The sequence below is a fragment of the Carcharhinus amblyrhynchos genome, chromosome 9, assembly GCF_965287045.1.
Source record: "Carcharhinus amblyrhynchos chromosome 9, sCarAmb.v2.hapA, whole genome shotgun sequence".
Taxonomy (NCBI): Eukaryota; Metazoa; Chordata; class Chondrichthyes; order Carcharhiniformes; family Carcharhinidae; genus Carcharhinus; species Carcharhinus amblyrhynchos.
Window position 1 is genome coordinate 109,298,413 of NC_137332.1, and position 18,064 is coordinate 109,316,476.

The window sequence follows — 18,064 nt, forward strand, 5'->3', positions numbered from 1 at the left end:
AACTTCTAGAAAGTGCAAACAAACCTCATAGGTGCAATCCTTTGACAAACCCCTCTGTACCTGTCATGCAAAAGAATTCCTTCAGGTTTATAGCATTTAGTGCTTTAGGGAAATTCCTTATCATCAACACAACTCCGTTTATGGATCGTTGTCGCCAGAGGGTTTGTTTTTTTCAATCGGCAGCAAGTTCTGACTGAAGTAAAGAGCGATGGAATTCCGAACCCGCCTACCTCCGCCTCCTCCCTCTCGTCGTCTCCCTTTCTCCCTCTCCCTCGGTCTGCCTCCACTGTCAGCATTGTCAGGAGACCAATCCGCCCCCGACAGGATTCAGTTATTCCCTTCCTGACTCTAATCCTGTTTATATATCATTCAGGGCGAAGTTTTATCAACCAGTGTGAAAACTGAGCGATCAGAAGTTAACATCGTGTAATATTCCTCCGAATACTGCAGTGAACGTCATCAGGAAATCGTGGAATGTGACCGCCAACGCAGGAACAAGGAAAATAAACTCGGTTTGAAACGGGAACTGTTGACAATGACCATGGCTTCCAGAGAGCTGGTCAAGAGTTTCAGCGAGGAGGCAATTTGTCCCGTTTGTCTCGACTTCTTCACCGAACCGGTAACACTGGAGTGTGGACACAACTTCTGTCGCTCCTGTATCACCCAGTGTTGGGAAAAGAAGGAGGTGAACTCCTGTCCCGAATGTAGAGAGGAGTTTCCGGAAAGAAACCTCAGGGTAAATTGGGCCTTATCCAGTCTGGCGAAGAAAACTCGAAAATTTAAGTTGAATTGGCAAGGGAAGGAAAGTAAAGTTCACTGTGAGGATCATCAGGAAGAACTGAAGCTATTTTGTGAAACTGACAAGAAATTGATCTGTTACACTTGTAGAGATTCGCAGGAACACAGAGAGCACCGCTTCCTGCCAATTAAAGAAGCTGTTGAAATCTATAAGGTAAAAGGAGACATATTTAAATGATTTTAAATATTTATTTAAATATTAAATAAAATATTTAAATACTAAATAAGACAGATTCATCACGTTTTCATGGTCTGAAACTTTCATTCTGTGATTTTTTTTTCTCAATCAATCCCAGGATCAGCTGAAATCGTCCTTAGATTTTCTCACAGAGAAGAAATCGGCAGTTCTAGAAACGGAACAGAAACAGAAACGAAAGATTTCTGAAGTTAGGGTAAGGTCTCCCTGTGCTGATTTTCTGGGTTCTCGGTTAGTTTTGTTCCCTTTATCGTAGGACATTAATTATGTTTCACATTTCATTGGGTAGGAACAGTCGAGCAGTCTGCAGACCCACATCACATCCGAGTTCACTAAAATGCATCAGATTCTCACTGTGAAAGAGCAGCGATTACTCAGAGATCTCAGGGAAGAAGAGGAGAGGATTCTAGAACCAATGGAGAGAAACCTTCGACAGATTCAGGAGAATTTAAATTTTATTGAGGGGAAACTCTCAAAGTTGCAGAAACAGATGGAGCAAAAAGACGAGCTGATATTTCTGAAGGTGAGGGCTCAGCTCAAAAAATATTTCGTTGCCATAGGGTTTTCGGAAAGGCAGAAACATAATGCCTTATTCGTTTACTTTATCACTGTTCTGATTTTGGCAAAATGCTGACCAATTACCTCGAGGGAAGGTGTCCTTGTCATCTTGATATAGAAACATAGAAAATCGGGGCAGGAGAAGGTATTTGGCCCTTCGAGCCTGTCTGCCATTCATCACGATCGTCCAACTCAATATCCTAATCCTGCTTTTCCCCATAACCTTTGATACCGTTCGCCCCAAGTGCTACATCTAGCCACCTCTTGAATACATTCAATGTTTGGCATCAACTACTTCCTGTTGTAATGAATTCCACTATTTTCGTGAGCCAAATTTAATTTTCTCTCATTGTCATCCAGTTCCAGTTCCATGTTGTGAGTGTGTGGGCGTGTTTGGTATGGTGTGTGAGAGTCACTGTGTCTGCGAGCAGGGTTCATGTTCAATTCCAGTTTATTTGACTCTCCACAATCTTCCTTCCAAAATGCATCACTTTACACTTCCGTGTGAAATCTCACTTGCTCTGAGTCTGCTCATTTCACAACCTATCTAACTGTTCGTGAAATCTGTTACTGTCATCCTCACTGTTCCTGATTCATTTCTTTCAGGAGGAAGCTTGCTGGAAGAGAAGGTAGGACATGTTCGTTATTGAAACTCAGCAGTCTGGTAAAATGAACTCAGTAAAGTGTTATTATGGACTTAGTTCTTGTTTATTGTTGCAACATTGCAAACGTTCTTCTAGCGCCAATAACTCAGTTTATAGTTCACGCACGAATATTTGTGTCACAGCCAGATATATTACATTATAAGAGTTGATATATCTTTATATTTTATTGTAATGACTAGGTGAAACGCAGATAATACAACCGGTTCCCAGGCCGAAAGTGATCACTTGCCCAACGTTGGCTGTTAGAGTCTGTAACCTTCCCACTGACCCTGAGAGAGCCACATTGGCCATCTTTCCAAGGAATGGTTCACCCGTGTCCCTACGTGAAGCCTGGCCAACTTGCTAATGTCACTTTAAAGCGGGAACAGATTCTATTTTTATAAACAACCTCTACAGCAAACAGTTGTATTTATATAGCGCTTTTAATGTAAAATGAGAACGCAAGGAGCTTCGCAGGAGCATTACACAGTAGATTGTCACAGAGGTGCAACAGGAGATATTTATACCGATGATGGAGATAGGTGTTAGAGAGCGTCTTAAAGGAAGAATGGGATTAGAAAGGGAATTCCCGAAATCAGGGAGCAAGGCAGATGAGGGCTCCGCCCCCAATGGGGAGTGACAATCAACAGATCAGAAGAAAGCAGGATCTTCGGAGGGTCGTGGGCCCAGTTGTAACACACTTGGATATTAAACCTTTAGATGTTTCTGATTTTGTCTTTGTTCTGCAAGAATTGTTTATAATCGAGCAAGTGCATAGGCTAAATTCTTACTATCTCCTCTGATGTGTGATTCCTCCGTAACAAATCTGTATTCAGGCTCTGGGCCTTTGTGTTTCCAGCGTTTGAATTTCCAAGTTATATTTTTCTCAGTTACAGAAACCAGATTATCATTTCCCTTTCTACCAGACTTAATGCAGTGAATAAAACATTTCACGCCAAATGCCGAAAGCTCGACCCTATAAAGCATTTTTAAAATATTCTAATATGCCGAATTTATAACATCAGTTGTTTAATATTTACAGGATTAGTGATGTTGGTTACCTACTCTCAGTATCTGATGCCACTCTCTCTGTCGGAAAATTCAATGGCCCCTTACAGTACATAGCCTGGAAAGAAATGCTAAACTCCATTAATCCAGGTAAAAAAATCATATTAATTTTCCAGATTGTTAATCCAGTTATGAAAGGACTAATGTGGCTCCAGATTAAACACTCCCATTCCACGTCGTTAATTCCGCCCCTCCCCTCCTTCCAGTCACTTCACTGTTCCCCCGTTCCTTCTCTCTCTTCCTTCATCTCTCTCCCCGTCTCTTTAATTTTTTCTTCTGTCTTGTTCTGTCTCCTCACTCTCTGGGCTCCCATATTCCCTCTCGGCTCCCCCCTTTTCTCCCTGCTCACTTGTTTTCTCTTTCCCACTCTTCTCCCATTCTGTCTCCTACCTGGCTGACCCTCCCCCCGCCCATCTCTTTTTCTCGTCTCGTCCTTCACGTGGTCAATGTCTCCAGTCTCCCCACACTTTTTCCCTCCAGTTCTTTTCTTCTCTCGCCCAAACTATACACTCTCTATCTCTCCTCACTTTAACTCCTCCCCAACTGCTCTTTCCTCCCCCGTTTCCCCACATCTCTCTCCCTCTCTTCCTCTGCCTATGTTCCCGACTTCTTCCATTTTCTCTACTCATTCCATAGTATCTCTCCTATCCCCCAACCTCAATTGCCTGTCCTCATTTTCCACAGTCACATTGCACTTTTATTTTTGAGGATATTCTTTCAAGCTCTCCTTCCAACGATGTCCCCTATAATTTTACTCCTTTCTGTGCATAGAGTATTTTGTACTTACTCTATTAAATGTGTGGTAATTTAACAAGGATAAAGGATTGGTCTCTACCAGAAAATAGAGAGATTGGATAAATAGGTTATTTTTATTGGCAGATTGACACTAGTTTTATTATTCATTCGTGGGACATGGGCGGCGCTGGTTAGCCAGCATTTATTGTCTATCCCTCGTTGATCTTGAGAAGGTGGTGGTGATTTGCTTTCTTGAATTACTGCAGTCCATGTGTTATGGGTTGACCTTCAATGCCATTAGGAGGGGAATTCCAGGATTTTGACACAGCTACTGTGTAGGAACGGTGATATATTTCCAAATCAGGATTATCAGTGGCTTGGAGGGGACCTTGCACGTGGTGGTGTTCCCATGTATCTGCTGCCCTTGTCCTTCTAGATAGAAGTGGTCGTGAGTTTGGACCACGTCTAAGGATCAGACAGAAACTCTGTTTCTTCCACTCTTTACAATCTATAATCAATGATTTGGATGAAATGATTGAATGTTTGATCATTAAATTTACTAACGACGCAAATTTAGATAGGAAATTAAGTTATCAAGAGGACAACAACAGTTTACAGAGTGGTTTAGCTTAAATGATCATTATGTTAGCAGATGGAGCATAATATGGGAAATGGAACTTGTCAATTTTGACAGGAAGAATATAAAGGCAATATATAATTTAAATGGAAAGGGCAAGTAAATCTATATTTGTTCTCACTGGAACGACAGAGGTTGAGGGGCGATCTGAAAGAAGTATACAGAAAGAAGACAGAGTCAGAATCTATTCCCAGGGCGGAAGAGTCAAATACTAGGTTTAAGATTCAAGGGACACATTTTAAAGGTGTAGTATGAGGCATGTTTTTTACATAGAGGGTGGTGGGTGCCTGGAACTCGCTGCGGGGTGGTAGTGTAAGCAGGTACGATAGTGACTTTTAAGGGGCGTCTTGACAAATACACACTAGAATAATAGGGAGTGGGATAGCTTGATTTTGGGTTTGGACATAGTTCGGCACAACATTGAGAGCCGAAGGGCCTGTACTGTGCTGTACTGTTCTATGTTTCTATGAATAGGATGGGAATAGAGGGATATGGTCCCCGGAAGGGTAAAGCATTTTAGTTCAGTCGGGCAGCAGCATGGTTGACGCAGTCTTGGAGGGCCGAAAGTTCCTGTGCTGTAATTTTCTTTGTTCTTTGTTCTGAAAGTTTAAATGTGTGTGTTTTGGTATGGCGTGATTGTGAGTTCACGCCTTTGAGACTGACCTTTGAGTTGCTTGGAGTTTGTAACATTTAAGTTTCCTAATGTCCCAAGGGTTGATACATTCAGATCCTGTCTCAGGGCAGGGGTCTGAATCCTGTTGGGAGATCCCAGGCACTGGTTATTTCAAGGGTCAATGAAAAACAGTTTGTATGTTTTTAGTTCAAGGAACTGGGAACAGCAGTTGTTAGCAGCAGCTCAGTTCTGGAGCTGGGACGGTATCTGTTTAGATAGTGGAGTGGGGGTATATCAGACTAGCTCTTCTAGTTCCTGAAGGAGAGGAGCTGGAACGACGTGAAGCTGTCAGATAGAGAGAACTATCAGTGAAGACAGAGAAGAGATTGAGAACTATGGTTGTCCGAGAGCTGGGATCATGCTGGTAATTAGATATTGGGGTGTTGTGTTGGGAACCCGAATGGGAGATAATCTCAGGGGAAGAGATTGAGAAGTCAGGAGGTAAGCAGTCATTGAGGCAGCCTAACTTGGAGAGTCTGCTGAGGAAAGTCAGAAGATAGATCCTCGAAAGAAAGGAGCTGAAACGGGGCTGAATTTTGATATGTTGAGGCCTTAACATATGCCAACTTTGAGAGGTGCTACAACATTAACAAAAATAACATAATATTCCAAAAGATAATGAAAATTGAAATAGCAATGGTTAATATTTGCATATCTACATAGAGGACGCTCAACGAAAAGCTAATAATCTAATTAATGCATACAGCTTGTAATTAATTTGCATTGCAAAATAGTTATGTTTATTTCATTAGCCTGTATGAAAGCTTCTAATCTACAGCGACACGAACAATTACACAGATTAGCACTAGCTAAATGGAAGCAAAACAATCTGCACAAAACTGATTTTGTTGTGCAGCAAAGCTATTGATGTCCTCAAATGACAAGCCGAGATGTTTATCATTTTTATATCCAACATGCTTATTGCAGACAGCGTTTCTATTTAGTGACTAAAGCGTCTGAATAGATCACGTGACTGGCGGAAGTCGGAGAAAAGGCGGCACCGCAGGAATGAATTATAGTTATTTCTGCACAAATTTTTGAACTCAATATGATCAACAATAAATGTGACCTCTATCCTGCCTTTCTTTCACCACCCTTTCTATTCTTCGTGTCTTTCTCTTTCCTTCCCCTTCGTGTCTGCTATACAGATTCTCATTCTGTCACCCAGTGCTCACTTTCCGCCACTCTCTCACATTCTCCCACCCACATACACTCTCTCTCCCCTCCCTTTCTCTAACTTTTTCATTCCCCCCGTCACTTTTTCTTCTCTCGCCCCTCCCTTTCTCATTCACCGCCTTTCGCTCTTGCTCTGACCTCTAGCGCACACGCATTCTCTCTCACACACACGTACACGCTCCCGCTCTCCTGCTCTCTCCGCTCCTTTCATAGCCTTTTCAATTTCACTTGATATCATCCTGCTCCATTTCCCCTCCCTCTCTCCATTTCTGATACTATCCCATTCTCGTTACCATCTTGCTGTCTCCACTCCTCTCTCCCTTTACACCTCTCTGCTGCTTCCTCTCTTCCTCCCCTCGCTTCCTTTTCTCTAACTCCACTTCCGCTCTCTCGCAATTATCCCATCGCATCTCCCTTCTGTCACGACATTCTCTACACCTATGTTCTCCTCTCTCCCTCACTATCCATACATTTCCGGATACCTCCCTTCATTTTGCACTCCAATATTCTTTCTTCCTCCGCCCCAATCACTCTTCCTATCTGCGCCCCCTCTAAATCACTGATTGTGTTATTTTGACTTTCCCCCAGTTCCAGCCTCCCTGACTCTGGATCCGAACACAGCGAATCCCCGTCTCATCCTGTCTGAGAACCGGACCAGTGTGAGTCTCGGAGACAAACCACAGCCGCTCCCTGACACCCCGGAGAGGTTTGATCCTTGTCAATTCGTCCTGGGATCAGAGGGATTCACATCAGGGAAACATTATTGGGAGGTGGATGTGGTTAACCAAACGCAGTGGACTTTGGGAGTTATCCGTGAGTCTGTGGACCGAAAAAAGAGAATCGTTCCGAGCCCTGAGTCCGGATACTGGACTGTTTGGCTGAGAACTGGAATGGGCTATTTTGCCCTCAATTCCCGCCTCACCCCAAATGTGAAACCCCGGAAAATCGGGGTTTTTCTGGACTATGAGGGTGGACAGGTGTCATTTTACAATGCGGACAATATGTCCCATCTCTACACTTTCACTGACACTTTCACTGAGAGAATCTTTCCCATCTTCAGTCCAGGACCGAATAGCGGCGGAAAAAACACGGCACCACTTACAATTCTTGGGATTAAAAGTCACTAACAGGTCCATCTCATAATTTCACACCGTCTCCCTGCCTCCTGCCAGCTATAAGTCGATGTGTGTGGGTCTCAGTCACGGGTAGAGAGAGAAGCCAGGTTAACGTTCCGGGTATAAACCCTGTATGGGAACTGAAAGATCAGCAAAGACCACTGTACGGCTGGGGAAAAGATGGAGGGGGAGAGAAGAAACAAATTGAAGCTCAGTTGTAGAGAGCAACTTACTGGGTAGAATGAGCTGTGAGCCGTAGGAACCCGGTGACCTTCCTGCCTGTAATGTTGCTATACAGGCGGAAGGCGGTGGGACATCACTGTGTTTGAGCGGAATCGGTGCAGTGATTCTCAAACTGGGGCCCGGGGTTATTTCCCGAGATCCATGAAAAATTCTTCCTCGAGGGAGAGAGAGAGAAATAGAGATAATGTGAATAGTAAATCAATGAAGTAAAATAACAGCAACACTACTTTGCATAAATTTCCAGGAGCCACTATTAGTCATACATCAGTAGCTGTTAAAATTTCCACATCCAAACCTCCCGAATTCTTTCACTCTTCACAGTAGTCGTGGTTTTCAGCGGTGAGTCTGACATTTACTTTAGTAGGGGTGGAGGGGAAGGGGAGGTGGCAGAGCAGCTGCTGCTGTGATTCTTGGCCTTCACTTTGGGTTCAGGCAGTGAACAAGTGCCGTATCATGCTGCCTGGCCTGCTGAGTCATCCCATCATTTTCCTTTTTATATTAATCTCCAGCTGGTTTGTTTCTTGTAATTGTGATAAAGCTGTCAGTTTGACTGACTTCAAACTCTCAGCATGTTTCAATAATGTAAATTTTTTGTATGAGTAAATAACACTTGACCAACTGGACTGGGTTTGTACAACTCTGTAAATATTGCCCAGAATGTCATGCTGAAGTGGGCACTCTAATTAGAGGGAAGAAAACTGGTGTCTTTACGCGAGATTTTATTTTCCATTAAAATAGGACACGTCCCTTTCATTGTTTCAAATGTAAATGATGTGACATTGTTGTGAATACCGATTTAAAAGTTGTCTGTATTGATCATTATGTGTGAACTGATCGGGTTTGTATGGCATTAATCGATAATGTTAAACCAGATGAAAATCAGTTCAGTTGCTGCACTGGAATGTTGGTAGAGCCACGGTTACCATGTATTTCTTGTTTGTCTGGTCTGTCCACATCACTGAAATAATCTTTAAATCACTGGTGTTACCTGTTTATTGAAACGTTATTACCACTCCCTGTACATGTAATCTGCTCATTTTATAGCTATTATAGAAGTGTAATTTACATATAATTTACAATTATAATCCATGATTACATTTATAAAATGATTCTTCAAACAAAACAATCTGTGAACCACTGGAATAGAAACAGTTTTTCTCAAAGATTCCACAGTTCATAATTAAATCCAAGAAGCAGAAACTCAACATGTTATTTGTTTTCATTTTCAAATTGCTCCAGATTCTGGATCCTTACAGCACCCATTTCAAATTCGTCTGGATAAATTTAAGAGCCTCCAGCTGGAGTAAGATACTTTGCAGGAAATATACTAATGTTGACTCTGGGGATACTAATGTTTCATCTGGTCCTTAAGCGATTGACAACTTGGATATGGTACTGAGATTGGAAAACGGCTAATGTTACGCTGTTGTTTAAGAAGGGTGGCAGGCAAAAGGCGGGGAATTATGGGCCGGTTAGTTTAACGTCTGTTGTAGGAAAAATGTTAGAATCCGTGATCGAGGAGAAAATAGCGAGGCATCTTGAGGAGGATTGTTTGGTAGAGCAGATGCAGCACGGTTTCGTTAAGGGAAAGTCGTGTCTGACGAATTTATTGGAGTTCTATGAGGATGTGTCTAGGGCGGCGGATAGAGGAGAGCCGGTGGATGCGGTGTTTCTTGATTTTCAGAAGGCGTTTGACAAGGTGCCTCACAAGAGGTTATTACAGAAGGTCAGGGGGCATGGAGTTGGGGGTAGGGTGTTAGCGTGGATGGAGGATTGGCTGTCAAATAGGAGGCAGAGAGTGGGGGTCAATGGGTGCTATTCGGATTGGCGGTTGGTGACTAGTGGAGTGCCCCAGGGGTCGGTGCTGGGGCCTCAGCTTTTTACCATTTATATAGATGATCTGGAGGAGGGAACCGAATGTATGGTGTCGAAATTTGCTGATGACACCAAGATTGGTGGAACGGCAAATTGTGCGGAGGGTGTGGAAAGTCTGCAGAAGGATCTAGATAGGCTGGGCGAATGGGCCAGGAACTGGCAAATGGAATTTAATGTTGGCAAATGTGAGGTGGTCCACTTTGGTAGGAATAATGGTAGGAAGGACTATTACTTACGTGGCAAAAAATTGCAGCAGGCGACGGTGCAGAGGGACCTCGGGGTCCTTGTGCATGAGTCGCATAAACCCAGCCTGCAGGTGCAGCAGGTGGTCAGGAAGGCAAATGGGATGCTGGCCTTCATAGCGAGGGGGATTGAATATAAAAGTAGGGAGGTCTTGCTGCAGCTGTATAGGGCACTGGTGAGGCCGCAGCTGGAGTACTGTGTGCAGTTTTGGTCGCCGCACTTACGCAAGGATGTTTTGGCCTTGGAGGGAGTGCAGAGGAGGTTTACTAGGCTGATTCCGGAGTTGAGGGGGTTGAGCTATGAGGAGAGGCTGAATAAACTAGGCTTGTACTCGTTAGAGTTTAGAAGAATGAGGGGAGATCTCATTGAGACATATAAGATGTTGAATGGGATGGATAGGATAGAGGTGGAGAGGTTCTTCCCGCTCAGAAAGGACAGTAGGACTAGAGGGCACAGCCTCAAGATAAAGGGGGGGGGGGGCGGTTTAGAACGGAGTTGAGGAGGAACTTCTTCACTCAAAAGGTGGTGAATCTCTGGAACTCTCTGCCTGTTGAAGTGGTGGAGGCTGCCTCGCTCAATATTTTTAAGATGCGGGTTGATAGGTTTTTGATAAGCGAGGGGATTAAGGGTTTTGGGGAGAGGGCGGGAATGTGGAACTGAGCCACGACAGATCAGCCATGATCTTATTGAATGGCGGGGCAGGCTCGAAGGGCTAGATGGCCTACTCCTGCTCCTATTTCTTATGTTCTTATGAGATGGGCAGTGGGAATGCCAGTCAGTTTCAAATGGGAAGGATGTAAGATCATAAAATCAGATGGTGGCAGAGATGGTGGGGAATTGATCCTCTGTGTCTGTCGAGGTGCATTGAAAGAGCGATGCAAGTGATCCCAACCCAGTGCCTATCCCACCCTCTAATATTTCTGCACTGCACTGCTCGTTAAATTTATATTTGAACATTAATATTAAATGTTGCTTTCAACACAGGCAGTGAATTTAAGATCATAACTTAAAAACCCTCTTAATCTCATTCAGGCTCTTTCTTCCAATTCCCTTACATCCGTATTCGCTGTCTGCTGAATCCTCTACCACTGGAAACAGTTCCTGCTGATGTTTTCTGTCAGAGAGTTCTGCAGGAATTATTTCCTGCAGCACTAAGATTCTGTCAGCAGGTGGCAGCAGTGCACTTTGTAACAATGAAAGATTTGCGTTCACGCAGACTCTCAATCCATCCCAAAAGCTTACTGCACCCGCAACGAATTACTCATTTTAAACTTACTGAGTGAGGAATGTTGCCCAGGACGCCCGGGAGAACTCACCTGCTGCTCTTTACTGTGGGATCTGAAACATTCATTTGAGACTGACAGGGTTTTGGTTTAGTACCACACGGAAGAAGTGAACTTGTTGGACGAAGATACGAAGAGGAATGGTCCATTCAGTCCCTCGATCATGGCTGAGTTCTTCTCAAAACCATTTGCCCATCTTATCCCCATACACACAGGGCAGGGTAGGTGGGAGGATGCGGCGGCACGGGCTCGTTGGGCCGAAGGGCCTGTTTCCCGTGCTGGGTTGTTCTTTGTTCTTTGTGACAATTGACACATTGGGAACTCCAATTGTACTAGGCTCTGGGTGGAGAGAATTCCACACTTTTTCCGACACTCATATGAATTCCATTTCTTTCCACAGATGCTGCGAGTGTTTGCAGCATTTTTATTTTTATTTCAGATTTCCAGCTCCCGCAGTATTTTGCTTTTATTCCTGTGTTATGGAGCTGTCTGGGAGGAACCGCCCACAACAGATACCCCATTGCACTATCTCCCCAGACAAGCTGGGCAAAGAAAGATTCCAGGAACAGATGGGAAACTGCCTGGGCTCCAGTGGTTGGTGTCAGTTATATTTCAGTGGTTACACCCTTATCGCTGGGTGAGAAGCGTGTGGGATAGTGTTCCATCCCACAGACTTCAGTACATAGACGGGGGGCGGCACGGTAGCACTGCTGCTTCACAGTTCTAGGGTCCTGGGTGCGATTCCCGGCTCGGGTCACTGTGTGTGTGGAGTTTGCACATTCTCCTTGTGTCTGCGTGGGTTTCCTCCGGGTACTCCGCTTTCCTCCCACAGTCCAAAGATGTGCGGGTTAGGTTGATTGGCCATGCTAAGAAATTGCTCCTTAGTATCCAGGGATGCGTAGGTTAGAGGGATTAATGGGTATAATATGTAGAGATATGGGGGTAGGGTCTGGGTGGGATTGTGTTCGGTGCAGGCTCGATGGGCCGAAGGGCCTCTCCCTGCACTGTAGGATTCTATGATCTTCTATGAGATATTGTTGAATTCAAACCTGCTCAGGAACGCCAGTGGCTGGGAAAGAAACGATTAAGATGCAAGCATGTCACACTTTGCTTTCCAGCCAATAACACCGAATCTCTTAGTTCCTTTAATTCTAAATATTTTCTCAGTCTGATGTGATTTTCTCAGTCTGATGCATTTGCGTAAACCAAGCCAATGACTGAACCTCAAACCTATTCACTGTTCTTAAAGCGCTTTGGGAGGTCACAGAGTGTTGATTAGCGCTATATAAATGCAAATGTTTGTGTCTGGCAAATAATATCGCAACTCACAAATTCAATCTGAATACCTTCTGTGTACCAGTCATCAAAATATCTCCTTGACATTGATAATATTTTCTGTTTTAATATGAGCAGCTGCATCGTGAACACTGTTTCTGGATCGGGATTTCACAACGAGTTTCACCAGAGTGGTTTTAAACAGGAGCAAGTTCAGGCAGCAGAAAAATGCAATGGAATGTTGATCACGCCCATCTTCAGCCCCTTCCCCCTTCCCCCGGCAGCCCCCCACCCCCCACCCCCCACCCCCCCACTCCCCACCCCCCCACTCCCCACTCCCCACTATTAACATTTCCTGGAGCTTAGTCCACCCAGACAGGTTTCAACTATTCCCGTCCATGCTCTAACGCTGCTTGCTTTTATAACGCACAAGTTTTATGTCCCAGTGGACGTCGATCGAATTACATAATTGGATTAGTTCAATTGCCTGAGTATTGGAATGAACTTCATCGGGGAAACCACGGAACTGAAGATTATCGGCAGCTCAGGAACATCCAAGGTAAAAGCAGTTTCAGTCAGGAAGCGCTGAGCGTGAACATGGCTTCTAAACAACAAGTCCAGAGTTTGACCGAGGAGGCAATTTGCCCATTTCTCTGGATTTCTTCACCGAGCCGGTAACTTTAGATTGTGGATACAACTCCTGCCGCTCCTGTAGCACCCAGTGTTGGGGAAAAAAAAGAGGTAAACTCCTGTCCGGAATGCAGAGAGGTGTTTCCGGAAAGAAACCTCAGGATAAATCGGGCCTTACCAAAACTGGCTGAGAAAACTCGAACATTAACCATTCATCGAAAACACAAGGAACGTGAACTTCACTGTGAGGAACATCAGCAAGAACTGAAGTTGTTTTGTGACACTGACAAGAAATTAATCTGTTACACTTGTAGAGATTCGCAGGAACACAAATCTCACAATTTCCTGCCAATTAAAGAAGCTGTTGAAAAGTACAAGGTAAAGTGGGACAATTCTATTCAGCCAATAGATTTATCACATTTTCATGGTCTAACACTTTCATCCTGTGATATTCTCTCCCAGTTCCAGAAGCAGCTGATTCCTTAGATTCTCTCACAAAGAGATCGGCAGTTCTAGAAATAGAACAGAATCAGAAACGGAAGATTTCTGTAGTCAGGGTAAGCTCTCCCTGTGCTGGTTTTCTGGTATCTCGGTTAGTTTTGTTCCCTTTATCGCGGGACATTAATTAACGTTTCACATTTCATTTGGTAGGAACAGTCGAGCAGTCTGCAGACCCACATCACATCTGAGTTCACTAAAATGCACCAGATTCTCACTGAGAAAGAACAGCAATTACTCAGAGATCTCAGGGAAGAAGAGGAGAGGACTCTAGAACCAATGGAGAGAAGCCTTTGAGAGATTCAGGAGAATTTAAATTCTATTGAGGAGAAACTCTCAAAGTTGCAGAAACAGATGGAGCAAAAAGACGAGCTGATATTTCTGAAGGTGAGCGTATGTATTACGGATCAGTTCAGGGAAACTCCCCAATGTCACTAAGTAACTGATGATGAATGTGAAATCAATGAAAAAATCGAACTGATTTTAATTGATTGCTTTTTCTTTTTCGGGGAAGTTCTATTGTCACAGAACTAAGTGATTTCCGCCTTATCTGCAGAATCCCAGAAACAGCCATCACTTCCCTGGAATGAGTTCATGTTACCAACATTGAAAATCGGAGCAGAAGTAGACAATTCGACCCTTCGAGCCTGTTGTGCCATTCAGTAAGATCATGGCAGATATGTTTGTGTTTAGAATTCCACATTCCTATTTACCTCTGACTACCTTTCATTCCCTTGCTTAACAATAATTTATCTACTTCCGCCTTAAAAGTAATCAATGACACCGCCTCCACCGTTTCAAAGTTAGCACAACCATCTGAGAGAAAAACGTTCTCCTCATCTTTGATCTAAAATGAAAACCCCTTATTTTAACACAACGCCCCAAACTCTGGATTATCTCACCGCACGAACCATCATCTTCAAGTACAATTTGTCAATATGGTTCATGGTCTGACATATGTCAAGCAATCACATCTCTCACTCTTCTAAACCGCAGTAGGGGCAAACACAGTCTAACATTTCCTCATTAAACCATCCGTTCATTGCATCCAGTAAACTTTCTCTAAACTAGCTACAAGGCTTTGTTTTTACTTTTTCTCTTTCATGGGATGTGAGCTAGATTGCCCATAATTGCCCCTTGAACTGAATGGGTGGTCAGGCCATTCCAGACGGGCCAATTCAGACAGGGTAAGATGGCAGTGAAGGACATTAGTGAACCAGATGGGGTTTCACAGTGTTCTCATGGTCATCATTAGATTTTTGATTCCAGACCTTTCAAATAAAATACAAGTTAGAACCCAAATGCCCAAAGCATTATGCTTGATCTCCGAATTACTAATCCAGCGACAGTAACCCTACGCCATTGCCTTCCCCTAAATAAGGAGACCAAAACTGCACTCAAAATTCAAGATGTGTTCTCCCCAATGCTCTGTGCAACTGAAGTGCAATATATTTACTTAGATGTTCAATTTGTCTTGTAATAAAGGATAGCATTTCATAACCATTCTTGCAGTTCCTACATTTTAAGTTTTTGTGCCTCATAGACTTAGATCATTCTGCACCTCAGAATTCTGCAGCCATTCTCCATTAAGTAATACTCTGCTTTAATATACTTCCTGCCAAAGTGAATAACTTCACATTTTCCTGATTATCTTGACTCTTGTAATATTGTCCCTGATCACAAAAGTTTGCTCATCTCCTGAAATACATTACGTTTCTTCCCCCTTTTAAGTGCATATCCCAATTTCCTTTTGAAACTGATTACGGAGACTACTTCCTGCTCTGTGTCACTAATTACATACCAGAGCACCGGCCATTCTGGAAATAAATCCCTCATTGTCTCTTCCTGTCAATTATTTTAAAGCTATGTATGTAAGATTCCCCCAAGACTCTATGTTTCCACAATCTCTTTCAAAATTGACCCATGCGACACTACATAAAATGTAATCTGTGCTGTCTTTTCATCTCATCAGCCCATAGCCACCTGAAGCCTGTTACTATAATTCACATTGTGCATTTTATTTCTTTCAGGAAGAAACTTTAAGGTATGCTCTTGACTGGAACTCTACATGGTTCAGTGAAATAACTCAGAAAAGTGTTTAAGATCAATCAATAACACCAACTGTTTAATGTTCACAGGATTAGTGAGGATGAACAAGTTTTGTCAGTGACAGATGCCACCTTTTGTGTCGTGAGGTTCAGTGGCCCTTTACAATACACAGCGTGGAGAGAAATGATAGACTCCATTAATACCGGTAACATCTTTACATTCTCCTTCTTGGTTTCTAAATCTAGATGTAGGCTTCTGGACTCCAGATTATATTTTCACCAATGACTGTGTATAATCTTGATTTCCAGAATCTTTGCAAAAGACAAGCAAGAAAGTGGGTGATCATAGTGAAATATTCAAGTCCCATAATGAAGAGAGAAGATTAACAATCAAAAGGTGTAAGAGAGTCGCAAACTCTACAAAAAGCACCTAAAATCCCAAACTTAGAAAATGTAGAATGAAAATGCAGTTCAAAGTGAATGAGGTTGGGTTTTGAGAGACTCAATTGATCAGACAGGCAGTGAGCAAGAAAGCCCACTGCTCCAATAGTTTGAGATTCAATCAGCTCGTTGGCCGTTGTTTAAGAAGGGTGCCAGGCAAAAGGCGGGGAATTACAGGCCGGTTAGTTTAACGTCTGTGGTAGGTAAAATGTTAGAATCCGTCATTAAGGAGGAAATTGCGAGGCATCTTGAAGGGAATTGTTTGATAGGGCAGACGCAACACGGTTTCATTAAAGGGAAGTCGTGTCTGACAAATTTACTGGAGTTCTATGAGGATGTGTCTAGGGCGGTGGATAGAGGAGAGCCGGTGGATGTGGTCTTTCTGGATTTTCAGAAGGCATTTGATAAGGTACCTCACAAGAGGTTACTGCAGAAGGTCAGAGGACATGGAGTTGGGGGTAGGGTGTTAGCGTGGATAGAGGATTGGTTGTCAAATAGGAGGCAGAGAGTGGGGGTCAATGGGTGCTATTCGGATTGGCGGTTGGTGACTAGTGGGGTGCCCCAGGGGTCGGTGCTGGGGCCTCAGCTATTTACCATTTATATAGATGATCTGGAGGAGGGAACCGAGTGTAGGGTGTCGAAATTTGCTGATGACACCAAGATTGGGGGAAAGGCAAATTGTGCGGAGGGTGTGGAAAGTCTGCAGAAGGATCTAGATAGGCTGGGCGAATGGGCCAGGAAATGGCAAATGGAATTTAATGTTGGCAAGTGTGAGGTGGTCCACTTTGGTAGGAAGAATGGTAGGAAGGACTATTACTTACGTGGCGAAAAACTGCAGCAGGCGACGGTGCAGAGGGACCTCGGGGTCCTTGTGCATGAGTCGCAAAAACCCAGCCTGCAAGTGCAGCAGGTGGTCAGGAAGGCGAATGGGATGCTGGCCTTCATAGCGAGGGGGATTGAATATAAAAGTAGGGAGGTCTTGCTGCAGCTGTATAGGGCATTGGTGAGGCCGCAGCTGGAGTACTGTGTGCAGTTTTGGGCGCCGCACCTGCGCAAGGATATTTTGGCCCTGGAGGGAGTGCAGAGGAGGTTTACTAGGCTGATACCGGAGTTGAGGGGGTTGAGCTATGAGGAGAGGCTGAATAAACTAGGCTTGTACTCGTTAGAGTTTAGAAGAATGAGGGGAGATCTCATTGAGACGTATAAGATGATGAATGGGATGGATAGGATAGAGGTGGAAAGACTCTTCCCGCTCAAAAAAGACAGTAGGACTAGGGGGCACAGCCTCAAGATAAAGGGGGGGCGGTTCAGAACGGAGTTGAGGAGGAACTTCTTCACTCAAAGGGTGGTGAATCTCTGGAATTCTCTGCCCGTTGAAGTGGTGGAGGCTGCCTCGCTAAATATTTTTAAGAAGCGGGTTGATGGGTTTTTGATAAGAGAGGGGATTAAGGGTTATGGGGAGAGGGCGGGAAAGTGGAACTGAGCCACGACAGATCAGCCATGATCTTATTGAATGGCGGGGCAGGCTCGAAGGGCCAGATGGCCTACTCCTGCTCCTATTTCTTATGTTCTTATGTTCTTATGAGAGTAGGGGCTGCAGGGTGGATCAGCTGAGTGACCATGGCACTGTGGTACAGAATGCCATTAAACTGGAGGGAAAGTACGAATGTACTGCTAGCAGAGAACATTATAGCGAGGCGAGGGACAAAGGGTCGTCTGGACTCAAAACATCAGCTTTTCTCTCTCCTCACAGATGCTGCCAGACCTGATTAGATTTTTCAGCACTTTCTCTTTTGGTTTCAGATTCCAGCATCCGTAGTAATTTGCTTTTATCCAGTTATAATGGCGATGAGATTTGACCCTGTTCATTGTAGCCAGGAGCGAGAGTCCAGACGGCGATGTTACCTGCTCACGCCAGTGTTTTGGCA

General features: G+C 44.0%; 1 protein-coding gene and 1 long non-coding RNA gene across 2 annotated transcripts; both read left to right on the forward strand.

The window, feature by feature from the left end:
- Nucleotides 1-276: 276 nt before the first annotated feature.
- On the forward strand, nt 277-9,048 carry LOC145348182 (zinc-binding protein A33-like). Its single transcript, XM_080196372.1, has 6 exons — nt 277-952; nt 1,095-1,190; nt 1,284-1,517; nt 2,159-2,181; nt 3,239-3,354; nt 7,074-9,048. Exons 1-6 carry the CDS (start codon nt 536-538, stop codon nt 7,610-7,612), a joined length of 1,425 nt encoding a protein of 474 aa, XP_080052498.1. The 5' UTR covers nt 277-535; the 3' UTR covers nt 7,613-9,048.
- Nucleotides 9,049-12,885: 3,837 nt separating this feature from the next.
- LOC145348544 (uncharacterized) lies at nt 12,886-16,263 on the forward strand. Its single transcript, XR_013887951.1, has 4 exons — nt 12,886-13,527; nt 13,612-13,706; nt 13,801-14,034; nt 15,786-16,263. It is a non-coding gene; the product is annotated as an uncharacterized LOC145348544 (long non-coding RNA).
- The last annotated feature ends 1,801 nt before the right edge of the window (nt 16,264-18,064 follow it).